The following is a 26,197-nucleotide window of genomic DNA, read 5'->3' as shown; positions in this document are numbered from 1 at the left end:
CCTGTTGAGTTTGTAGGTGTTCAGAATGGTTTGATCCCTATCCAGCTGAATTCCTGAGAGGAGACGAAATCCAGGTCTCCTACTCCTCCGCCATCTTTCACATCTTTACCTTTTAACAATCACTTTCACATAAATTATTCCATCTTACCTTTACAATGACTCTGAGAGATAACATTTTAGAGATGAGGAAACCAAGACTCTAAGAAGTCCAGTGACTTTTCCAGTAAAGGAGGAGTTAGGACTCACACCTACGATGTCCGCCTCACTGAACCAAAATGTGCAGTAAAACTTGATTGGATGACATATGATAAAATAACACAAAAAGCTCTAGATGAAAGGATGTTTTATCAAGGAAGCAAATCTAGGATGGTGTCTGGAAAAATGGTTTTCAGTAGAGAATAGCCACTTAAAATTTAACTCTAAACCTGAGAATACACAAGAAACCATTAGGGAGCTATGTAAACAAGACACAATCAAGTGTCAACTTATATGATATAGATGAGAAGCACAATGACGATTCAGAGAAGAGAGAGAAAAACATAGGCCGAGAAAGCAGGGACAGTATAATTGAGGAAGAGGGATGAAAGAGCTTAAAGAATGTCAAGATTGAGATGGAAGAGAGAAGCGGGTAGGGCATGCTAGGCTGGGAACATCCCAAGCAAGGGTAGAGAGCCATAGTCCAGGTGGAGATTAATAGGGAGACACCTTTGATTGGAGGAGGGACTGACCAGTAAGTCTAGGTAGGGAAGTCTTGGGAATTAAGGTTGAATAGAGAGGATGGGGCTACACCAAAGAGGATCTGTAGTGCCAGACGGTGAAATGTGAACTGATATTTGGGTGCCGTAGTGTGTGGGCGGGGTTGGTTCTTTCTGAGGGCTGTGAGGGAGAATCTGTTGTGCCTCTCTCCTGACTTCTGGTGGCCTCATCATTCCCTGGCTTGGAGGGGGTATTCTGCTGTGTCTTCCTTGTATGTATGTCTCTGTGCCCAGTGCCCCCCTTTTACAAGGACACCAGTCATACTGCATTAGGACCCCCCCTAGTGACCTCATTTTAACTTGATTACCTTTGGGGAGACCTATTTGCAAATAAGATCACATTCTCAGATATGGGGGGCTTCAACATAAATTTTTCAGGGGGACAAATTCAGCCCATAACAGGAGCCTTTAAAGAGTATTGAGCTGCAGAGTAAGGGGGAGAAAGGTTGTTTCAGTAAAGATGCACTATCAACAGAATGCAGAACACGCTGCGGGGAAGGAAGGGAGCCATGGGCTGGGAGTGAAGGATGGAGAGAAGGTAGGTAAAATCTGCAGACATTTTAAAGGAAGAGTTGAAAAGATTTAGGTAGTTGCAATGCTAATACATTATAAGTCAAGAACGCGACAGTTTCCAGAGCACTCTACCTCCTTTGGTCTTGATGACACAGAAGGCTGAGTGGTGTCTCTGGGGTTTCTGGTCTGGGAGAAGGGCTGGTAGGGAGGTCATCGGCACCGTTAAGGGTAGCTGGCAAAGGGAGGAGGTGAGTGGGGACAGAGCTGAGTGCAGATGTCCACGGGCGTCACTGGTGATCTGAACCATGGGTCCTCTCTCCGAGTCGTAGATCTGGGGAGTCGAACACGTTCCAGTGGTCCTTTGGGCCTTGGGAGTGGGGAGATCTCTGAGGGAGAGAATTTAGAGAAAGAGAAAGCAGTAGGCTTGGTACTGGGGCACATTCCCAGAGTTAGCGGATTACTAGTGAGCCAAAGCCACATTTAAAGAGGCAGAGGAGAAACTGCCAAGGTCTCTACCTCCAAAGCTGAAAAGAAAGACCGTTTTGTGGGGAAGTTTCAGCGCTGGGAGCCACAGGAAGGTGGGAGGAGAACAGGAAGAGACCTGGCTGGGGACCAACTGTGGGGAAGACTTTGGGTTTATCTACTATGGGCAGCGGAAGGAGAAAGTGTCAGGGAGAGGAAGGGAGGCAGAGGCCGGCCTTCCCAGGGTGGCAGGATCAAGGAAAGGGTCAGGGGGCTTTTATTTTGCAGCCGTGTTTCTGAGATGCAGTTTATGTAGAGTAGCATCACCCCTCCTAGTGTTCAATTCTGGGAGCTTTGACAATGCCCACTGCTGGGGAGCCAGCACCACTCTCAAGACAGAGAACAGTTACGTCACCCCCATCATTCCTTCAGGCTGAGGGGCTTTTCTAGAGGGTACTCGTGTGCGTTTGAAGCCAGAGGGGAGGGGAGCCCTGCTAAAGGAGAAAGCGATGGTGCTAAAGAGGGAAGGAAGGGTTAACTGGGGGAGTGAGGCCCCAGAGGTGGCCAGGAGCCAGATGGGCCACTCAGAAGGCATTAATTCTAGTGAAAAGGAACATTTCCCCTCTTCCCGTGAAGTGGCAGGAAGGACGAATGTGTACATTCAGGGTCTATGATACATTTGGGGGGTGAATTCCTTGAGTCCTGCCAACAAAACCGTTTCCCACTGAGCAAGATGTTAAATGTCATATTCCATCACTTCTGCCTTGGCGGTATTATTTCCTATTGCAGTGACTGTCCGCAGGAATTAATCAAATTGGAGGGCAGGCCCATGGCTGCTTTTCTTTGGGCTGTGTGCCCAAATCCTGCTGCTGTGTAATACTGTAGCAATTGTAGGACCAACCCTTCAAAATTCTCCAAAGTTAAGGGCATCTGCAGCTTTTCCTGTTCCATACAGTGGAAAACCCTGGCAGCCAAAATGGCTTCAATCCCCATAAATGCGTGTGACAGCCATAAATGACTCACTGCTGAAGAGCTAGCTTCCACAGACGTGTCCTCTGGGCATGATTTGTTGGAAGAGATTCACTTCTCATCTTGTTCTGCCTTTAACTTAAAAATCACCCTGCAGTGAATTTCCCTTCTAACATCTGTGATGTCACGTACATTGCCTCATCTCGGCTGTCCCACTGCCATCACCCGAGTCAGGGGTGAGAGTCTCCAACTGTGGGTTTCAAGAGTGCGTTGGGAATCATATTGTGGGCTGTAACCAGCCTACTTCAAAAGTGAAGTAGAACAAGAAACAGCAGAGGGCTCAGTGGGATCTGATGCAACTTATGTTTCAGGGAAGTATGTATATCTGTACCGAACGGCAACATAAAATATGTCTCTACTGTGGATCACAGGCACAAACATTTGGCAAGTTAAGGTGTAGAAGTGTGTGGATCCTCTACCAATAGTGTGGCCCTAGGCAGGTTACTGAACGTCCTTGTGGCTAACTAACTAGATCCATAGTCTGTAAAATGGGGATAATAACAGTATCTATCTCATATGGTTGTTGAAAGGATTAAAGAGAAAATGCATGAAAAGCATTATGGACTGCGCCTGGTTAGTGGTCAATGCTTATTATTACGATCTCTTTTCCTGCCCAAATTTCCAGCTCAAATCTTTGTTTCCTACCTAGACCTTTCTTCTGAGCCTAGAATTGTGAACCTAGCAGCCCGTTTGACGTCTCCACATGATGGTCCCACGGTCATTTCCAACTCAACATATCCAAACTTGAACACAACTCATCCCCACCTTCTCTCTCCAATCCTCACCACCCCCTTCTCTGTCCTGCCTCCAAGCATGCAGACCCCTCTGCTGCTTCTCCTGAATTCACTTTTCTGTGTGTGGGGGGGTGGTGTCGCCATTCACCCCCCACCTAGGCTGCCTGAACATCATCTTACTAATGCTTCTATTTTTTTTTTTTTTAAGATTTTATTTATTTATTTGAGAGAGAAAGAATGAGAGAGAGCAAGCACATGAGAGGGGGGAGGGTCAGAGGGAGAAGCAGACTCCCTGCCGAGCAGGGAGCCCGATGCGGGACTCGATCCAGGGACTCCAGGATCATGACCTGAGCCGAAGGCAGTCGCTTAACCAACTGAGCCACCCAGGTGCCCTTACTAATGCTTCTAGAAAGAGAATTCTAAGCCTGGGTCACCATCATCACACACTAGATTAATGAAATTCTGCCCCCAGTCTTCCTGTTCATCACACCTCAGCTGCAGTGTGTCTGTCCCTTCTAATCTGTCACGTCTCTAAGTCTTCAGGGGCTCTCATAGCTTTCAGGTCAAAGTTCATACCTTCAGCCTACAAAGCAAGGCCCATCGTGGCCTGGCCTCTGCCCACCTCTCCACTCTCATCTCTTGCCCCCAGCCTTGTAGTGCACACTCTCGTGATCCCAAACAGCCTGTGGTTGGTCTCCCCCCTGCCAACACACACACCATCAGGCTTCCTCTGCCTAGAATGCTTGTTCCACCTTTCCTTGTATGGCTAACTCTTAACTTGGCCTTTGCGGCTCAAGACTGATGTTCAAGTCAGAGAGACTTAGGTTTGAATCCCCTAATCAATAGTTAATAGCCATGTGATTCTGAGGAGTGAATTTCTGAAGCAGTTGAAGTCAGTGTGTGGGTCTGTGAAGTGGGAATCACAGTGCCTAGCTCATAGAGCTGTGAGACTTAAATGAACGATCATGTGCAAAGAATAGTGTCTGGCACATACTTCATAAGTACTTAATAAATAAATGGTTGACTGTTATTTTCTTTATAATAATTATTTTTCATTTTCTAAAAAAAGGCTCAGCTCACTTCCTCCTGGGCCAGAGCTTCTGGCAGACCTGAATGTGTCAGGCTGCTCAAGAGCTGAATTGTTTCTCCTGACTGACTCTCCTTCCCACTCTTCTTCCCTTGACCAACACCTACCTGTCCCTCAAGATTCAACCCAAGGCTCACCTCCTTGGGGACTCTTCATAACCCCGGAGGCTCCCAGGGTTGTCTTACCCCCACCACAGCTCTTGGCTGCCTGAGCAGTGATACACCCTTTCCTCCTGGATTCCAAGTCTCCTGAGGGCCCCACGCCTTGTTCATTGCCGCATACCAAGCTCCCTCAGTGCATGCAGGGGCCTGACATATAGTACCTGTGAATAAATGTTTCATTGATGAATGAACGAGCAAACTCTTGTAATTGCTTCCTGCCTGGTGCCCCTGCTTTCTCTCTTTGAAGAAACTCATCCTGTTCATTGCGACCAAGGTCGTTCTCTGAAAGTAGAGTTCTGTCGCTCACCTGTGCTTCTCAAATTTTGCTCTGTCAGTACACTCTACTAACGTTGGCAGTTAGGGCCACCTACAAGATGGCTTCTATTTAGTGTTCCGGCCTCTTCTTCTATTTCCCCCGTATCTGTATCTTACGCAAAACTAGGCTGTTTTCACTCCCTTTGTGCCTACCCACGCTGGCTCTTTCTGCGTGGAAACACCTTAACATCTTTTTTTTTTTTTTAAAGATTTCATTTATTTATTTGACAGAGAGAGACACAGCAAGAGAGGGAACACAAGCAGGGGGAGTGGGAGAGGGAGAAGCAGGCTTCCTGCAGAGCAAGGAGCCCGATGCGAGGCTTGATCCCAGGACCCTGGGATCATGACCTGAGCCGGAGGCAGCCACTTAACCAACTGAACCACCCAGGCGCCCCAACTTTTTTTTTTAAAGATTTTATTTATTTATTTGACAGAGAGCACAAATGGGGAGTGGCAGGCAGAGGCAGGGGGAGAAGCAGGCTCCCCACAGAGCAGGGGGGGAGCCCGATGTGGGACTCGATCCCAGGACCCTGGGATCATGACCTGAGTCGAAGGCAGACGCTTAATGACTGAGCCACCCAGGTGCCCCGAAACACCTAACATCTTAACTGCCTACTGTTCACCCGCTCATCTTCACCTGTCACAGTCCCATGACCTTGGAAACCCTCTCAAATGCTGCCACACAACAATTCCAGAACCTTTGCTGATCCATTTTCTCTCTTTTTAAAAGATTTTATTTTTAAGTAATCTCTACACCCAACATGGGGCTCAAACTTACAACCCTGAGATCAAGAGTTGCGTGCTCTACCAACTGAGCCAGACGGCCCTTGATCAATTTGCTAAATAAAAAAAAGTAGGTTTCCTCAATCCTCCTTTGCACCCTATACAGCCTGCCATGGAAGTCCCTCCTAAAGATGGCCCTTTATCTACCAACTTATTTACATACTTATTACATACTTGTTTTTGATGGCAAATTCTTTGACTCTGAGGATTGTGTCTTAAATGTCTTTGTAAACCTAACAGCATCTAGAATATTATGTTACTTATTGCTTCTCGTAAGTGTTTGAGGAAATGAGCAGAATGGAAAATCAGTTAAATCTGGTTCTCCTTTCTGCTTGCTGATTTAACTTTTAGGGGCTAAGGTAGGAGAAATTAAGGTTTAACTCTTGCTTTTTGACTCTTAAATATATTTCTTAACTATACATTGACATTATGTTATAACTGCATTGTAGTAGTTATTCAATAGGCATGTTTAACAGATTGAAGATTAATTAGTAGTTTGTTTTCTTTTTTTTTTAAAGATTTTATTCATTTATTTGAGAGAGAGCACAAGAGAGAGCATGGGGGCGGGGGTGCAGTGGCAGAGGGAGAGGGAGAAGCAGACTTCCTGCTGAGTGCAGAGCCTGACTCGGGGCTCCATCCCAGGACCCTGCGATAATGACCTGAGCCGAAGGTAGATGCTCAACCAACTGAGCCACCCAGGCCCCCCAGTAGAGTTTGTTTTCTTTTAGAACTAATATACCTTCCAGTTTGGTGTTTATGGTTCTTACTTAGTGTGCATACTACTAAAACAAAATAGTTAAGAGTCAAAGTATACGAAGTGTGGAGATGTAAATACACAAACACATCACTGGGTGGAGGGTGTGTGTGTATGTATACATATTTCCTACATTATCAAGCAAAAAACCTGGAGGATGGGGACAGTCTATGTACGGTCTCACAAATATTGAAGCCTAATTTTATCTCTTCTTCAAAGAATAGAAGGTCCATTGATAATCTGCTCTCCAACTCTGTCCCCTTGTGACCTACAACTTCCCCAGCTATGTAAAGCTTGTGGTGTGTGGCAGCTGATGTGCCATGCTGGCAAGTGGCAGTGGGAATGACCTCGAGAGCTGGTCCCGTGTCCAGGTGGACCAAAGCTCAGTTTCTTTTGTCCACATGAAATTGATCCTCCTTCCTGCAAGCAAAAGGACCCAGGCAGGGTCCTTCTCATGTCTTTGTCCTTTCACTCCTCTCCCCATGTAACCCTGAGTAAAGGTGAGCCTTTGGGTGGTGGCAGTCATAGCTTTCCTGCATCTGAGTCTACTCTCCAAGCAGCTCTTGGAAACAAATCAACAAACCAAATTAACACATACTTTTTAAGGAAAGTGTGCCAATTTCCAGTTGTTTACAAGCTTTGATGGGGACTAACTTTCAAAATTAATAAGGCATGAGGCGTGGCATAACACATTTCACAATTTGTACCCAAGCAGATTTCATGGAGATAAAGGTAATGAATTTGGCCGTTGTGAAATATCACATCTGCCCTTACTGGAGGCAGGAATGATATGTGGAATATATTGGTGATAACCAAAAAGTAATTTCTATGTCTTTTTGCTCTTGATCCTGAGAGACCACAAAATCAGAATAATAAAAGATCATTTATTTGGGCATCTAAACACCAGAAGCATCCAGGGGTGCCTGGGTGGCTCAGTCAGTTAAGCATCCAACTCGGTTTTGGCTCAGGTCATGGGATCGAACCCCACATTGGGCCCCCCACTCAGCAGGGAGTCTCTTTGTCTCCCTTTCTCTCTGCCCCTCCCCCTACTCTCTCTCTCTCTCAAATAAATAAATAAATCTTAAAAAAAAAAATAAACACCAGAAGCATCCAGTGTAATTATTTTTAAAGGATTTTTCACCCCATTTTTAAAAATCATGCCAGTGTAATAATTGTAGAACATTTACTCTAAGGAACAGTATGAGTGGTAATGCTGTGGTCACAGCTGCAAATGACTGGTTGCAACAGCACGATCCACTGAATACAGGGTAAACTAGATCTCAGCGGACCACTCCGCCAACATCATGGCAGGCTTACTATTAATGCCAAGTTGGGTCGTTCTTGGTCATTTACACATTTTGGTAGGTATAAGCTATGCTAAGACATTGAGTTTCAATTACACATAGAACATGTTACTTGCTAAAGCACCTGTACTGTTCTATTTTTTTTAAGATTTAATTATTTATTTGAGAGAGAGAGAGAGAGAGAGATAGTGAGAGAGAACGTAAGCAGGGAGAAGCAGGCTCCCTGCAGAGCAGGGCTCAATCCCAGGACCCTGAGATCATGACCTGAGCTGAAGGCAGATGCTTAACTGACTGAGCCACCCAGGCGTCCCCACTGTGCTGTTTTAGAGTTAAGACAACTAAGCTCCAGAAACCTATTAACCCAAAACAGATTTTGGATAAATACTCCTCTCTTGTTTCTAATAAGGTTGTTCTTCAATCTCTGTTTTATTCAAAGCAATAACTCCTATCCTGCAAAATTGTCTTGAGAACAAAATGGGGTATTTAATACAGAATCTGGTATGTAGTACGTACTAAATAAATGTGAGTTCCCTTCCTCTTCATATACCTTGAACCAAACTGTGTATAGGGAAAAAGTAATATTCATAGAATAAATGGCTGATATTTATGGAGCACTTACTTATATGTAGACCCTGCTATATCCAGAGATAAAAAGTCAGGTAAGGTGTAGGCCAAGAGCTCATTCTCTCGTACGAGAGGCAGACATTTAAACCAGTAATTACTGCAGAGAGTGACAAGTTCAACAATAGAAGCATATATAAGCATTGATGATAACTCAAAGGAGGGATGAATACCTTGCCTGAGTAAAAGGACTATCAGGAGAGTTTTAAAATAGAAGTGATGCATCAATTGAATCTCTAGCAAAAGTAGAAAGGTCTGGATTCCAGGCAGAGGGAAAACATGTATAAAGGCACAAAGGTTTAAAAAACAGAGGAAGGAGAGTGACTCAGGACTCTCTGGAGGCCTAGAATGAGTGCATTTTAAATTCTTTAAGGAAGACTTGTTGAAGGACAAACCTGGAGCCAACAAGTGTTAGCAATCCCAGCTCCAGCTCTATGTGTTGGAGCTGCTGGGCTTAAGTATCCCACGGTTGGTGATGGAGTCTCAGTGTATCCAGGGATCGAAAGGGGTTTGTATGCTCTAGTCATGGCATGGAGGCCCAGAAGATGGGCTCACAGAGGCAGAAGAGGGCCTCTTGTACAAAACCCTAAAGGCTCCTTGTAATGGACCGAATGTTTGATCCCCCTCCTGAAGTCATATGTTGAAACCCTAAGCCCAGTGTGATGATATTCAGAGATGAGGTTTTGGGGAGATAAGTAGGGTTTGATGAAGCCATAAAGGGTGGGGCCCTCATGATAGGATTAGTGCTCAGTCTCTAGTTAGAAAATAACTGGCTTTGATAGAATTGTGTTGGTGATTTTATCATAAAGATAGCTCTCTTTTTCTTTTGCTTTTCTGTTATTCTCTTTCTGTTCCTTTCTGATGAAGGGAAAAAAGTTATCTCCTTATTTGTGATTATCAAAGAATGCAATCGCCATAAAACTCCTTTGAATTCCCTTGAGTGCAAAACCACTTTGGGCCAAGTGAGCATTCACATTATTATTGCATGAAAGTGGAAGGAAGGAATGTCATAAAGAAGTAGGCTGCACCTCATCTTTTCTCTTCTTTTCCCTTTACCTGCCTCTTTTCTCTTCACCTTCCTCTTTTCAAAAAACATGACTTTTTATCAGGGGATATCTCCCTTGTACATCTTGGACTTAATTAGAAGCAAAATTTTAGAGCAGCATAAAATGTCTACGCACGGTAGCATCTGAACTTTCCACAGTGGTAGGTAGAATCATTAAAAGCCAAGTATCATGCCCCTAATTCCTTATTTGGCTTATGTGCAAAAGATTATTACTGCCAAACTATACATTAGGATCGCTAGACTATTTTGGAAAATGTTTTCCTTTAATACTACTGCAAATACTTCAGGCCAAGCAATAAAAATGAGATCCCACATCTTATTTGATAGTGTTTTCTTTCCAGTATGTTTTTAGACTTCCCATTTGAAGGAAGAGGTTTTACATTGTAATTTGAACTACTCCTTCAAAACTACATACTTGTATAAGCAGTAAGTATGTTTCTCTTACTTAAAAAAAAAAAAGAATATCAAGTAACTTTTAATAATTAGATTACCTTTACCCACCGTGTAAGGACTTAGTCTAGAAATAGTGTCCTATCTTGTGTGGCTTCTATCATCTGTGGGAGGCTCCCACCCAGGCTGCTAGGACTCTGCATATTGTTAAGAGCTCACTGATTCAGAAATCATGAAAAAGTAAGAGTGAATTACAGAATATCTAAACAGCTCTTTATTTTTCTTACTCCCAGTGTTTACGCTAACCCAGTAACGATGTGAATGTGTTATGAAGCATATCTTAGTGACTGGATAAAAACATTTTCAGTAAGTAGTGTTGAAAATCTTTTCCTGTAGAGTCCATCTAACACTTAGGCAGGTTATGCTGTCCTGATAATCTTGCTTACCTGGCAACCTAAAGAGGTAAACAGGCAAGCTCAAATGACCAGAAATTGAGTTAATTTGGGAACAGCAGAGGAATTGCAGTTAGGGAAACACAGGCTGTAGCAAGCTCCAGGCCAGTCTGTTGAGGGTTTGGGGTGGGCTGTATTTCTGGGCAAGGAGTGCAAAGGGGGAGAAGTCCAGCCAGAGTCCAAGCAGTAAGTTCATTGGCTTGAGGATGGGGAGAGACTCTTGGCAGATGTGCATTGGTCAGGAGATAGGACTTGGTCTTCTGTAAGGCAGGCGTTAACCAAAAATCAGTCGCTCAGTTCTTAAGTTCTGCTCTTCTGAGGGCACATGTGTGAGATTCTCCATCTCATATCCTCCGGTTCCATTTTAGATTGAAATCCTCTCACACACCATTTTCCTAACGGAGTCCCTCTACACATATAGCTCACAGGTACCTTTTGCTGAGGTTCAGTCGTAACAAGTAGTGTGGAAGGTGTGTCTCATGAGGACCTGGCCAGCGAGACTGTGTTCTCCAGAGGAGTGTGGGTCGCACAGCCCGGGCTCATGTCCGGGCAGGCTTGACACTCAATCATTCTTGAGCACACACCCTCGGAAACCATGTGCCAAGACTGCGTGGAGCTGCGTTATCACTGGGCTGTGACCCTGTCCCTGTGGAGTTTATAGGTTGGTGGGGAAGCAGCTCTAACCAAGCAAGCAAATTGATACGTCATTACAAATTGTGAAAATTGTCAGGAAGGATCCAAATACGGTGGAGATCTAAGTAACGAAGGCGGGCACTTGGGATAGGAGGGACAGGGAAGGCCTCAGAGAGGAGGCAGCCTTTGGGCAGAGAGCTAAGGGCACAGGGGCAGGCTTGTAGCAGGACCTCCAGGCTGCGGTGGAGTGGGAGGCCAAAGTACCCGGAAAGCAGGTGCCTTTCTCATGAAGACTCAGTGATTTTGCCATTTACCAACAAGAGGCAGCCTCTCTTTTTGGGCGTAAGATCTCAGAATTTGCACTTAAGGTAACAGGTCGACTGATTCTTAAAAAGCCAGAAACAGTGGAGGGAGAATGACGGGGGGAGAAAGCAGGATCCAGAGGCCACAGGAAGTCTGGATGAAGGTCCCAGAATGCTGCTAGGAAAGCCCTATTAGAACAAATAGAAAACCAGAAATAAAACCTGGTTTTATAATGAATAAGCTTTATGGGCAAGTCTAAATTAAGGCTGGGTTCTACCATTTCCATTTCTGGGGACAAACAAACATGTGTTAATAGCTTTTTAAAAATAGAATGGAAATTCTACCGAGTCCCATCGGGCAACAGGGAAGAGAAGGGCCCGAAGGTGCTGGCCATCTGATGCCAACAAGGCGGGTCTTTTGAGTAACTCCTTGTGCTTTTATCACTTCACCCTACTCTCAAATTTGATTAGACTGAAGGGCTTCACACGCAGTCCGTACAACTGCTTACTGACTTCCAGTCTTCTGTGTTTATTTTGGGGTCAGATTTTTATTGTCAAGGTCACTCTGAAGGTCTGCAGCTTCTCGACTAGGCAAAGTTGGTAAACAGCCTTGGTCTATTATGTCTTGTATCTTTTTTTTTTTTCTTTTTTTCTTTCTTTCTATTCCCTGGAGTCTGCCTTCTCTGTGAATCCCCCTCTAACAGGATGTCGTGGTTTACTTTTTCCCTGCCCTTTGCCGTGTGGAGGGCCAGAGTCTTAACCTTTTGGTCCTCTCAGGCTTTGTGGCGGGTTCCTGTCTCTCTGCTATCTTGGGAGCCCCTGCCATTTGACTGTGGTGCTTGCGTATTTATACACTCAAAACCATTAACTCTTTAAAGAGACCAGCTGTGCTGTGACGGTTCTTTGTTATTCCTCAATATAGTTTTCTCTTTTCATCTAGCAAGACATGTGCTTGTATTTCCAGTCGTTTCTGCTGAACCGTCCTCCAGAACCAATGTAGTCATAACGAACCCCACACAGCCTGCAAAGACCGCCAGCTCCCCAGGCCCGCCTGTGAGGAGGGGCACGCACTCATAGAGAGGATATGGCCACAGAGGTCCAGGTGTTCTGAAGAGATACATGGTGGGGGCTGGAGAAGGGGAAGACAGCTAAGTGAGAGGTGAGCATGTTGGCAGGGCCCCTAGGACCAGGCCTGATTCTTCGGAGAAAGTATTTTGTGGCTTTAAAACCATGAGACTGTATCATCTCCATGGTTCTTTGCAACTTTAAATACCTCAGATTGTATGAAAGGATGAGAGTCTTGTGCCTTCCTGCTTCCAGTCACTGCTGGAGAGGCTCTGCCTGAGCAAGAAGGGAAGTGGATCTGGAGCGCGTCAAAGGGGCTGGGGTAGTGAACTGAGTATCCCATGGGATTAGAAAGTGATGGAGTTTGTGCTCTTGATTCCGGTTGTTGGTCTGAGACTGAAGATCCGTGTGACAGCAAGGTGGCTCATATCCCTCTGGAGAGTACGCCTACACCACGTGCTTGGGTCAAGATGAAAGACAGTACCAGGTTCTTTGAACTTAGGCTTGTGCTTCTTGATGGGTAGGGAAGGAACATTGGGTGCCATTGGGTATATCCTGGCCAAGGTCCCTTGCCAGATCCCAGCTACTCACTTTTTCCTTTCTCCAAAAGTCCTGCTTTCTTTCTACATCAGATAGCAGTTAAAGCAAAGAGGCAGTTCTGTAGGGAGCCAGCTGATGATCTCTGACTCGAGCTATATATACATCTGTGCTTGGGCTATGTTCTTTCCAGAGGAGAATTCCCACTGAGTTAGAGGGCATTATTAGGACACCTGACCTTGTGGACTGCTCAACACTTCAATCAGGTTGGATTAGCAGATTCGTTATCTGGTAATGATAGCAAAACATAGATAACACATAGTTTTTTTAAAGATATACAAGAGTAGATTTGATTCTTGGAATAGCTTTATAAGACAGCCTTTGCATTTCCCTTGAGTCAAGGGAAATAAGTTTAAGTATTAATTGCAATGTGTCTGGAATACGGCCTTTTGATAGCATTAGAGAAAGGATTTCTGGCCCGTGAAGAATTTGATATGAACTAGAGAGTAAAAATCTTCCTGACTGGGCGCCTGGGTGGCTCAGTTGGTTAAGCGACTGCCTTTGGCTCAGGTCATGATCCCGGAGTCCTGGGATCGAGTCCCACATCGGGCTCCCGGCTTGGCGGGGAGCCTGCTTCTCCCTCTGACCCTCTCCCCTCTCATGCTGTTTCTCTCTCTCTCTCTCAAATAAATAAATAAAATCTTTAAAAAAAAAAAAAATCTTCCTGACTTGCCATGGGAAGTAAAGCAAAATGTCCTATTTCCATTCACAGATAGTTAGAAGGTAGGAGAAGAGACAAGGAAAGAAGGAATTAGGAATTACATGGTATTGGTATTATTTGCCATGGAGTTGACTGTCTTGCAACTCAGTCACTTGCAATCTGATTTCCACAGCGGTGGGACTTGGCCTCTTTTCTGGCAGTTTCTTCCTGCCCTCCTAAAATTTCCCCAGCCTTTGCTTACTATACCTTGTGTCTTCTCTCCTACTCCGTGTGTAAAACTTAGGGTTGTTGTGACCTTCCATGATGTTTCTTACACCTGGATTTCTCGGTGCACAGCACTGAGAAGTGAGGTACACGGTTCTTAACACCTGTGGGGAACAGCTCACCTCCATCCACAGAACATAGGGGGATCGTGCACCAAAGGAAATGATTATCTTTTCCATTTCTTGTGCACAAATAAATCATAGATATTATAGGTATTGGTTACTTAATTGTCTTTGTTTATGCACAAATAAATTATAGTTATTCTTTTTCTTTTATGAGATTTCTTTTATGAGATAATGAACTTGTTAAAGTTCGGTGGGCTGTGTCTTAATATTCAAACTCTGCATTAGGGTATTATGGACCCATTCCCTTTGAAGCAAAATCCATAAAAGGCAGTGCCAGCCACTTCATTAGGTTTGATCAGGGTGGACAAACTGGCCTGCGTCTCAAATCTGCCCCATTGACTGTTTTTTTTTTTTTTTAAGATTTTATTTATTTATTTGACAGAGAGAGACACAGCGAGAGAGGGAACACAAGCAGGGGGAGTGGGAGAGGGAGAAGCAGGCCCTCCGCAGAGCTGAGCCACCCAGGCGCCCCAATTTCTACATTTTTAAATGCTTGAGGGGGGAAATCAAAAGGGAAATAATATTCTATGACGTGAAATTTATATAAAATTTATATGTTTTTATAAATGCAGTTTTATTGGAACACAGCTACATTCCTTTATACATTGTCTGTGGTTGCCTTCACACAACAATATTGTTGAGTGGTCACGGATGCTGTTTGGCCCACAAAATCTAAAATGGAAATTGGGCCATTTACAGAGAAAGTTTGCTGACCACTGGGCTTGAGTAATTAGAACAAAAATAGTTGACCCTTTCGAGCTAGGCACTGTGCTAAGCAGCTTCCAGGCGTTGTTTTATTTAATCCTCATAATGACCCTCTTACTGCCATTTTACAGATGAGGAAAAGGAGAGTCAAAAGGTTGTGTAATTTTCCCCAAATCACACTGCTGGTCAGTGTCAGAGCTGGGATTTTTTTACCCACATTTGTCTGATTTCAGAGTGCAACAGAACACATACCAGTTGGGAGCAACACCCATGAGCATCCTTGGCAGGTTTGAGGTGGAGGCCACAGATAAAAACTGTTTATTTGAGATCAAATTTTTTTTTTGTTAATTTATTATTTGAGGTTTATGTTTATGTCTCTCTCATGAGTGCGCATAAGTTCCTTGAAGATAGTGACCTAATGCCATTGCAGTGCCCACCTCATAGTGGAAGCTAAATTAAAAGTTCGCTGAACAGAGTAAGTGGGCAGGGAGTAGAGCGAGGGCAGGAGAAATAGAGAAGAAGAGAGACAGGAAGGGGAAAAACATTATCAAGGAAGAGTCGGGGTGCCCCCATCATTGGTCCCCCTGGCCATGGATGGCTAATTTGGCACGAAGGTGGCTCACCACAAAGCAGGACTCAAGGTGTCAGTAGGACACCGTGGGCCTGGTAGGCCCAGCTTGACCCCTGTGCGTGCCCCCTCTGCCATGGCCTACCTGCTCCTGCTCCCCTTGCCTCTGGTGGTACTGTAGCTTCCCGGCATCTAGTGCAGACACATTGCCAAGCCACGGGGTAGAGAGCTAGGCAAGTCGGTATTTGCATTAGAACATGTCCATCAGTGGAGGACGTGAAAGCAAGGCCTCCCATTCTCATGTCCAGAGATGATGACTGTCATCAGAGGGGAAAGCTTTGGCTCTGGAAAGGTACCATAAGGAATCATTTCTTGTCTTATCTTTCCAAGGAGGCTGCCGACTCTAAAGGCAAGAAGCTGGCCAGTGAGGGAGGACTCACTTCCACTGGCAGATGAACAGCACAAAGTAGCAGGCCTTGTATCTCTTAAGAACAGGGGGCAGGTCCTGGAGCTGGCCTGGGATTCGGAGTTAGGGTGAGGACTCACCAAGAGCAACAAAGTAGCGCTCCAGCCTCTTACTCAACTGTGTCAAGCCAGCACGAAGTGGGTGAGAAGGCCAAGGGAGGCTGTGTCCAGCTGGGGGTGATAACCGAGTTTAGATGTATCTTTTCTGATTTTACATGACTCTGCCCACTCTCATTGATTGATTTCTTTTATTTGGCAGAAGAAAAGAAGTAATGGGGAGTAGTGCATTAACTAGTCCATTCATTCATCCCCCCAAAATAAATGCTTACTGAACCCCTACATGAGCCAGGTTCTGGGAATACAAAAGTAAATCATTAGGCATTTCTTTTTTTTTTTTTTAAAGATTTTTATTTATTTATCTGAGAGAGAGAATGGGAGACAGAGAGCATGAGAGGGGGAGGATCAGAGGGAGAAGCAGACTCCCCGCCAAGCAGGGAGCCCGACGCGGGACTCGATCCCGGGACTCCAGGATCATGACCTGAGCCGAAGGCAGTCGCTTAACCAACTGAGCCACCCAGGCGTCCCAATCATTAGGCATTTCTAAAAGAATTCAGAAATCTCATAGTGGCAATACTCCCAGTGCTGCTACGATAGTAATGCATGTATTGACTGCTTACTATATACCAGGCACTATGGTAGGTTCTCTCCATAGACTAAACCATTTAATGATCACAATTACACTGTGAAGTGGGTTATTGTTCCCATTACATGGATGAGGAAGTTGAGGCCCAATGAGGTTAATTTACTTACTCAGAGTCATAAGTGGCAGAGCCAGGATTCAAAGCCACCCTGTCACTAGGGCCCATTGTCTACACTGCACCACACAGCTTCGGATTATAGCACTTGAGACTGCTGTGTGTTGAGCACAGTGGAAAGACCCTTGGATACTATACCGTTTAACCATCAGGACAGCCTCATGAGATAATATTTCACAAATGAGCTTACAGAGGCAAGGAGCAACCTGCAGATAGAGCAAGTACAGATGTGTCTCCAGAGTCTGTGCCTCAATTACGGTAACATGGTAGTTTGATTCTAATGTTGGGGTATGTGACCAGCGTGGCATGGAGCCACATACGCTGCTTAGGAAAATACTCTCCCTGATTCCATGTATGGGGGAGGCAGCCTTCGGCCTGTGATGTCAAGTTCCTCTATCCTCATATTACCTTTGTTCCCCCCCAAGGTGCCCAGACTCCTACTTTAGGATCCCGGTTAAAGCACTGAGCTCTAGAACTCGTCGTAAATGCGGGCACGTTGAGGGGAGAAAGTCCCACCTGAACTCCGTAGCACCAAGGTCACGTTAGCGCAGTAGGGCGGGAAGGCAGGAGGGCCGCAGTCCCAGGAAATGGGAAAGGGCCACTGTTGGGGCACCCACACTGCAAGGGGCGGTCCCCACAGCTCACAGCTTTTATTGCTGTCCCCGCAGGCTTGACTCCCTTCTCTCCCCCCGGCTTTCCCATCGCCAGCACTTGAATCAGTTACTTTACAGAGTGGTCCTGTTCCCCGGTGAGAAATAAGGTTAGAAAAGGAAACCTACAGAGAAGGGAAAAAAAGAGAGCTTCATAATACAAGCAGAGCTGCGGACACCTGGGTGGGGAAGGCCGCCTGCTGTTCTTCGGCGGGGGCGGGGCTCGGCGCCCTGGGGGAGGAGCCTGTTGCCGTGGAAACCACCGCCGGCGGCGCCTAGCCCGGCGGTGAATGCTCTCGGGGCTCCGCGGGGCCTGGGAAGCCCGGGCCGGCTGAGAGTGGCCCTTGCCTGTGGCTATTACCTTAGACTAGAGTCCTGGCCGTGACATTATCTGGTCGAAAGATATGAACATTTCTCTGCACTATCTGCTGGCTTGCAAATAATCCATTTTATGGGGGCAGAGAGGAAGCAATGTGGGGACAGGGGAGGCAGTACCTAGCAAGGCATGAGTAGCGGCGCGCCCACGTCGGCCACCGGCGGGCTCCCCACGCCGGGTCCTCAGGGTTCGGTCCCGCCCGGCTCAGCCAGCGGGGGACATCTGCGGTCTAGAATCCCCGACTCTAGCTCAATCCCAACCTGCTAGTCCGAGCCCCTACACTGATTAATTAAACATGGTAAACCACCCAAGCACGTAGGAACTTGGCACCGCCTTGAATTTAATTGTCAGAATGAAAAGCGTGATCACGAAACTCCGCTGAAGGGAAAAACACCACTTGATACTGATGTGCTCATCAGTGTGGACATTAATGTAATTAGGAGTCCAGTGAAGACTAGGAGGTTATCTTCCAGGCAAACTCAGGACAGATAGAGTCAACTTTGAATTACACAGGCCAGACAATGGCAGAACAAGAGTGTTTTGTTTGCTTGCTTTTGCTTTTTATTTTTGCTTTGTCAGAGCAAGACAAAGAACAAGAAGGCGGAGGGTGGCGCTGGGAAGTTTGATATATCGATGGATGGCAGAGCCTTGTGTTTTGCTTCAGGCTCCTCTGTAAAGGACATCTTCAGGCTGAGAAGGGGCTTGGGAAGATCAATGGGAAGGAACTCAGACTGGGTAGACCAGCAGCACAGCTGTGGTTGTGAGATCCAGCTGTGAATCAGACTCACAAGGCACAGTTTTAATCTAATTTTATGGTTAGGAAACATTGGCATAAAATACAGACCAGGAGATATGGCACCTTTATCCTATTGGAGACCCAGCAGCTTTCTTTGCCCCCTTATCCACTTAGGGTATGTACCAGGGATGAGAGCCAAGGTATGTGGGGGTCATACTCCCTTTCCCCCACCAATCTTTTTTTTTTTTTTTAAAGATTTTATTTATTTATTTGACAGAGAGAGAGACAGCGAGAGAGGGAACACAAGCAGGGGGAGTGGGAGAGGGAGAAGCAGGCTTCCCGCCAAGCAGGGAGCCCGATGAGGGGCTCGATCTGAGGACCCTGGGATCATGACCTGAGCCGAAGGCAGACGCTTAACGACTGAGCCACCCAGGCGCCCCCCCCCCACCAATCTTTTATGTCATCCGAGTTATGTAGCCACCTCACAGTCCTACTGGTGCACCCCACAAATGAAGTACACATAACATTCCCCATTTATCTTTACTATTCTCAAGGGAACACTGCTGTGGGAAAACCAGGTTATTCTCAGGCAGGCCTGCATCAGCCCAGGCCTCATGTTAACCTTTCACCCATGGTAGGTATTGTGGGTTGAATTATGTCCCTCAGAAAGGTAGGCTGAAGTCCCAAACACTGTACCTGTGAATGTGACCTTACTGGGAAATAGGGTCTTTGCAGAGGCAATCAAGTTACAATGAAGTCGTACTTCATGTGAGTGGGTCCTAATCCAATAAGACATGGTCCTTTAAGAAGAAAAAAGAGAGACACTGGGAGGGAAGCACCATGCGAAGACACAGAGACACACAGGGAGAAGGCAGACATGTAACAACGGCGGTAGAGACTGGAGTGGTGCCCCTACAAGCCAAGGAATGCCTGGGACTACCAGAAGCTGGAAGAGACAAGGAAGGATCTTCCCCTAGAGTCTTTGGAGGGAGCTTGACTCTGCCAAACTCCAGTTCACATTTACTACACAATTGCTACTCCACCTTGGCCTGGTCATGTAACCTTTCTTTCTTTTCATTTATTTTTTCTTTCTTTTTTTGGGGGGGGGGCGCTGTGTGGTGTGGAAGGGGTAGAGGGAGAGAGAGAATATTTTTTTTTTAAAGGTTTTATTTATTTATTTGACACAGAGAGAGAGAGATCACAAGCAGGGGGAAGGGCAAAGGGAGAGGGAGAAGCAGGCTCTCGGCCGAGCAGGGAGCCTGATGCGGGGCTCGATCCCAGGACCCCAGGATCATGACCTGAGCCGAAGGCAGACGCTTAACCGACTGAGCCACCCAGGTGCCCTGGGAGAGAGAGAATCTTAAGCAGGCTCCACACCCAGCATGGAGCCCCATCTCACAACCCTGAGATCATGACCTGACCCAAAATTGAGAGTAGGTTGTTTAACCAACGGAGCCAACCAGGTGCCCCATGTAACCTTTCTGAATCTGTTTCCACTATAATAATAATAATGCCTCCTCTGTTTCTAGAATAGCAGATCAAAGAGAAAATGTATTATGAAGGTGCTTTCTAAATTATAAACCACCAATCAGGGATGCCTGGGTGGCTCAGTCAGTTGAGCATCCAACTCTTAATTTCAGCTCAGGTCATGATCTCGGGGTCCTGGGATCAGGCCCCGCGTCAGGCTCTGTGCCTAGCAGGGAGTCTGCTTGTGGATTCTCTCTCCCTCTTCCTCTCCCTCTGCCCCGTCCCCTGCTCACACTCTCTGTCTCTCTCTAAAATAAATAAATCTTTAAAAAAAATAAAAATAAATTATAAACCACCAATCAAATATGAAGAATTGCCTCTCACTAATGCTCCAACTATTTTCCAATTCTGAGATGAACATTTACCTTTATATTATATTATGTTACTCGTTTGTTTCTAGAAGGACTTTTGTCATTCTATATCTACTTATTGGGCACCTACTATGTGATGTGCACTGTACTGGGGGCTGGGGAGTTAGAGGTAAAATATGAAGCCATCAATAATTTTCTGCAAAGAATGCTATGGAGCACATAGGACTGACACCCAATCTAGACTGGAGGCAGGAGTGTTTGGAATTGGAGAAGGAGTCAGGGAATTTTTCTTAAAGTGAATGGTGTCTTTGCTGAGTTCTGAAGAATTCAATGGCGTTAAACAGGGGAAGGAGTCAGGAAAGGATAAGAACATTCCCAGCAGAACAAATGGAGTGTGAGCCTAGAGTTTAGTGTTTCTTAAAGGGATAGCTATCGGTAATTTGAGGACGCAAATGTACTTGTATGAGACTCTCCCATGTACTGGAAGATGTTTGGCATCCCTGCCCCCCAGTTACTAAATGTTGGGAGTACCGGCCCATTCCTCAAGCACACAATCAATATGACAGCCAAAAATGCCCCTTCACATTTCCAAATGCATACCCCATCACTTCATGGAGGGCACAGGGGACGTATCATTTCCTGGTTGAGAGCCACTGCTAAAAAATGCATGGTGGCATGTCTTGGAACTGGAGTATGACTGGGGAGGACAGAGGTGGAGAAAAATGAAGAAGGCAGAGGCCAGATCATAAATTACCTTGTATGCCATCCTGAGGAGTTTACTTTCTAGAAAAAATTTCCTTGATCAGGGGTGGATAGCCTGTATATAAAGGGCTTTGGGTTGAGCCTGGCCCATAAGACATGGTCAGTACATTTCGGATCTCTGTCTCCCAGGATCTTGTCAATCCCAATTTAGTTAACACATGTTCTGTTCTTTTCATATTCATTCTCTGTATACTTCCTGAGTGTACATCACAGTCAAAGTGACTGATGACAGTTAACTCGCTAATGTCTGTTCAACTGGAGGAAACAGTGGGGAGGGGCAAGACAGCTCCAAGAAGTCAGTGAAGTGTGCGGCAGCCTCCATCCCAAGGATCTGGGGCACGTCTCTGCTCTTGCAGCCTTACAGTCTAGCTGTGTGAGGCCTCAATTAAGCAAGCTCCAACTCAGAAAGAACCTGAGCCGTGGGATCCCAACAGCCGCCACCACCAGCATCCACCTTTGCCAGGGCGTGCCAAGGAGAAAACGCTGTGGCCTGCTAGCGCATCCCGGGGTAACCCAAGGCCCAGGTTATAAATAGTTGTATTCCTCTGCCAAGACGGGCACCAAAAATGAGGCTGCGTTTTCCTATAATAAACAATGTTATGTTTGTTAGGTTGCAGACTGAGCCCTCCAAACCCATTTACCCATACAGCAGTGAAGCCATAGTGATGAAGAGATTTGGAACCCACTGTCCTATATAATACTTTTTCCAAGAAAGAGATACTCCCAATTCCAGGTGAAAGATCAGAAACACATATGACCCCCATTTATTCTACCTTCACCGAAGGCTCTAGCCACACTGAACTACTGCTCTCAATTCCTGTGAGCCATCTCTTGCCTCCAAGCATTTGCCGGTGCTGTGCTCTATGCCTGAAATGTACCCCACACCTCCCTGCTGAGCGTGTCCCTGCTCTGGGCTCCCAGAACCTCCACTTCTTCTTCCCGTCAAAGCACTTACCACTCCATGTAGCAATTGCCTACTTACTAACCAGTCTTCCGCACGAGATTTCAACCTTCCTGAGGGCTGAGATCCTCAATGCCTGCTCAGTGCCTGGCACTCACTGGACATTCAATAAGTATTCATTGGAATGAATGATCGAAGGAGTACGTGAACCTTCTGTGAATACAAGCCCAGCAACAAGACCAAGGATTTCTCCCACTTTCCCACCATCTTCTGAGAACAGAGACTCGCTCCAGTTGTGTGCCCCAGAGTGTGGGTTAAGTGGAGGAAGAGAAGGAGAGAGGCCAGGATGATGTTCTGGGGGGAGAGGTCAGCATTCAGTGAATTTGGCTTCAGAAAGGACCAGCAACAGCACAAGTGGGATGAAGAGGGACCCCCATCATACAGGTCAAGCTCCTTTGTGATGGACTGTCTTAGGAAGAGGACATGGTAAAATGGAGTGGGGGTAGCCTGCTTGTAGTCTGAGGAGTCAGTGCTAATTAAATTGTAAACTTTTACAACAGTACATATGTCCACCCAACACCTGTATGGGAATGTTTATAGCAGCATTATTCATAATAGCCAAAAAGTGGAAACAACCCAAGTGACCATCAGCTGATAGATGGATAAACAAAACATGCTATATCCATACAATGGAATATTTTTCAACCATAAAAAGGAACGAAATACTGATACATGCTACCATACGGATGAACATTGAAAACATTATGCTAAGTGAAAAAGGCCAGACACCTAAGACCACGTATTATATGATTCCATTCATGTCCAGAATCTATAGAGGGGACTACAGAGACAGAGTAGATTAGTGGTTGCTTAAGACTGTGGGGGTGGGAAGGTAGGGGTGATAGCTAAAGGGCACAGAGTTCCTTTTTGAGGTGTTGAAAATGTTCTAAAACTGGCTGTGGTGATGGTTGCCTGCATCTGTGAATATACTAAAAGCCATTGATTTATACAGCTTAAATGGGTGAATTGTATGGCATGTGAATTATATCTCAGTGACATTTTTAAAAAACAAAACAAAACTTTTCTTTAAGATTTATTTATTTGCGAGAAAGAGAGAATGCGCGTGCGCGCACACACGAGTGGGGGGAGGGGCAGAGGGAAAGAATCTCAAGCAGACTCCCCACTGAGCAGGGAGCCTGATATCGGGCTCCAACCCACAGCTCTGAGATCATGACCTGAACCAAAATCAAGAGTCAGACTCTTAACTGACTGAGCCACCCAGGTGCCCCACAAAACAAAACTTCTAAAACAGGATGTTAACCTGGGCTTTTGAGAACTGGGTACCACCTGAAATAGCAAAATTGGCGTGTCCTGGGTCTGTTGATTTCACTGGATTCTTTATGACCCACTCCCCCAAAGGTAATCATAACTACTCTGCAGAGCTGAGTGCCCCATCATAGGGCTCAATGCAATGCCTGACTGCATGGAAAGAATGTGATGAATATTAATGTAATCAAATATGAGAATTAACAATTTTATTATTATTATTTTTTAAAGATTTTATTTATTTGAGAGAGCACAAACAGGGGGAGGGGCAGAGGGAGAGGGAGAAGCAGACTCCCTGCTGAGCAGGGAGCCCTACACGAGGCTCTATCCGGGACCTGGGTTCATGACCTGAGCCCAACGCAGATGCTTAACCGACTGAGCCACCCAGGTGCCCCAACAATTTTATTATTAAATAAAATGTTTAGTGTCCACTTTTAAACTAGTAACTAACCAACGTATAGAATAGGATATGGTTCCCTGCCTCCATTGCTGTAGAAAAGGGAACGATTGTTAAGTTCCATTCTGATATGTAAGCTTTGTAAATTCTAAAGTATTATTTGTAATATGAGGATCTAGTTGTTTTTATATGGCTACTTTATCATTTTTATGTTATTAAAACCTTTTAAAAATAAGTTCAGTCACCTGCTAGGAAATCAAGTTATGTGTGTATGCAAGGTTTGTCAAGTTTCTCAACCCTAAACTGAAAAACTTTCCCATCGTCAGAAAAACAACGGGTTCTGTTCACCCCCTGAAGTAAATGAAAGTACTGCATGATTTTTGTCAAATGATTAGAACCACAAAAAGCAGAGGAATGTCATTTGCATTATTCGACTTTGAGGAACTCTATTTTATAGACCCATTTCTGGGTATATACCAAGAGGGGGAAAGATAGTAGATGCTTAACTGGGCTGTTGGGCATTTCTATAAATGCACATTTGTGTTTCAAGCCACTTAAGGCCTAAAGGAAACAGGTATCTTTTTCCTAACTTAGGGAAGTAAGCGTGTGTTCGCACACACTCACCCAAATCACACCTCTGAATTTGAACTGAGGTATCATATACTTCGTTTTCCTTCTAGAAGCCCTTCTCGCCGCATGCCCCTTTTGCTTATCAGCACAGCCTCTTTGATTTGTAGCTCGGCGCCTGGCCTTGCTGCGTGGCGCCAGCAGACGTGAGCCGGTGCCTCTCCCGGGGGTTAATCGTGCAGCCACATTCTCGGTGATGGACCTCGGCGGCCCAGCAGGAGAGCGTGGAAACAGCTGACTGCTGACTCAGAGCGGAGAGCAAGCCACCCGCGAATCTCATTGCAGCTCGCTGCTGCATCCCTATCCCACAATCCCTTGCTTGGTTTGCTGCAGTCTTTTCAACAGACGCTGAGTGAGAAAAAGATGTCCTGTAAGATAAAGATTGATTGGTTTGGATACCGAAAGGGGTCTCCCACTTGTTAATGACCCAGAAACATTCCCGCCGACTTTCCTGAGCCTTTTCTCTTTTCCTCCATTTTTCTTCTCCTCTGTTCTGTGCATGAACTGGCACATCACTACATAGAGCAGAAGATATGCTGGGCTTCTGATGATGGCTGCACTGCATGGTAGGGAATTTTAACCAGTCTCTTTGCATGGTGCTTCCAAACTTGGGAGGTTAGCAGAATGTGCATTGTTCTTTTGGATTGCCGCGGAGCTGCAGCGACAGGCTTGGGAGGATTTAATTCTTTGCCTCGTTGATTAGTCTGTCTGCAGAAATGGGTAGGTCCTAAATGTTCCAATTGCTGAATATTATGCCAGGTGGATAACTGATTTCTCCTGCTCTCTCTATTCTGGTGGGGGGTTTTTTTGTTTGTTTTTTTTCTTCTTCTTCTTTTCTTTTTTTGATTTCTTTTTCTTTTTTTCCGCCCCTCTCTCTCGGTGATGCTGCATGCTCTGTAACTATCAGATAGAGGGAGACCCACTCTTTGCTTAAACAAAGGCACCAAATTAAGAATAGGGAGAAAGTCATGCAAGATTTTCTTCTCAAGTTCCTAATGTGATCTGACTAGATTTTTGTTTTTACTTGTCTTCCATTTTAATGTGTATTCGGTTTATTTTAAATAGAAGATCCCCACCCCCACCCCCAGCATTTCTTCGCTGGGTGGGAAGATGGGGATGAAATATTTAAGTTGCAGGTTTCCTTCCTCCATACCCCAGGGTGGAGGAGAATGTGCAATTCGACCCTTCCCCCACCCGGTCCTCCGTCGGAGAACCCTGGGGTTGAGCACCACGGTTCCCAGTTACCATTGGAAACCCATTCATTCATAATGCATGACTCGACCCTCTGAATTCTGAATGCCATTGATGATCAGCAAATATGCAGATGATTTGTTTTTGTTTTTGTTTTTTGACATTTTCCCTTGCTTCTGAAGTAGACTCAAATCTGGGTGGAGTTCATGGTAGCTTTACACAGAAGAAAAAAAAATCCTTGGGTTGGACCTTAGGTTTGCTTCCTGAAACAGTGGATACGATTTTTCTGACAGCTTTCTCTACTAGTGTGCCCCACCCTGTCATTATTCCTTATTTTGGGAGGCTAGGAAAGCAAGTAGAAAGGCTATTTATTTTAAGCTAAATACTGAATGTTAATAAGTGGATTTCTGAACCAAAAGGTAAAATGATATTTCTGTCTTAAGATAGATTCAATGTCATTGCTTTAAGGAGCAGACCTAGATTCAGAATGAAGCATTTTAAAAATTATTAGTTTGTTTCTTTGGCTTAGATCGAACTACTGCCGTTTTATTCCTGGTGAATAAATTGTTAGAGGTTTTGTTTATTTTTTTTTTTTTTTAGATTAGAATATGGAGAGGCATTGTTTGTCCAGATTCTTAAAATGATTTCTTAAGTATTAGGATTCAGTTCTGCTTAGTGTGAACCTATTTTCTGGTGCCTTTCAGTATTTTCGGGCAGATGCTTCGGCAGCACCGTTCCTAACCCGCTGTAATGTTAAATAATGCACG

General features: G+C 45.3%; 1 protein-coding gene across 4 annotated transcripts in view; it reads left to right on the top strand.

Annotated features, from left to right (window-relative positions):
* Nucleotides 1-26,197, top strand: part of TRIM2 (tripartite motif containing 2) — a 118,714-nt gene that overhangs the window by 29,797 nt on the left and 62,720 nt on the right. The window contains exon 1 of one of the 4 annotated variants that reach the window (XM_031026318.2): nucleotides 24,003-24,805. The exons of the other annotated variants lie outside the window; for them this stretch is intronic. Coding sequence (XP_030882178.1) covers nucleotides 24,803-24,805 — 3 coding nt within the window. The 5' untranslated portion in view covers nucleotides 24,003-24,802. Of the gene's footprint in view, nucleotides 1-24,002; nucleotides 24,806-26,197 lie in introns of those variants that run through there. 4 annotated transcript variants of the gene reach the window in all.

This window comes from Leptonychotes weddellii, chromosome 2, assembly GCF_054177405.1.
Source record: "Leptonychotes weddellii isolate Sample4059 chromosome 2, ASM5417740v2, whole genome shotgun sequence".
NCBI lineage: Eukaryota > Metazoa > Chordata > Mammalia > Carnivora > Phocidae > Leptonychotes > Leptonychotes weddellii.
The sequence above is the reverse complement of the archived record's forward strand: the minus strand, read 5'-3'. Positions and strand labels throughout refer to the sequence as shown.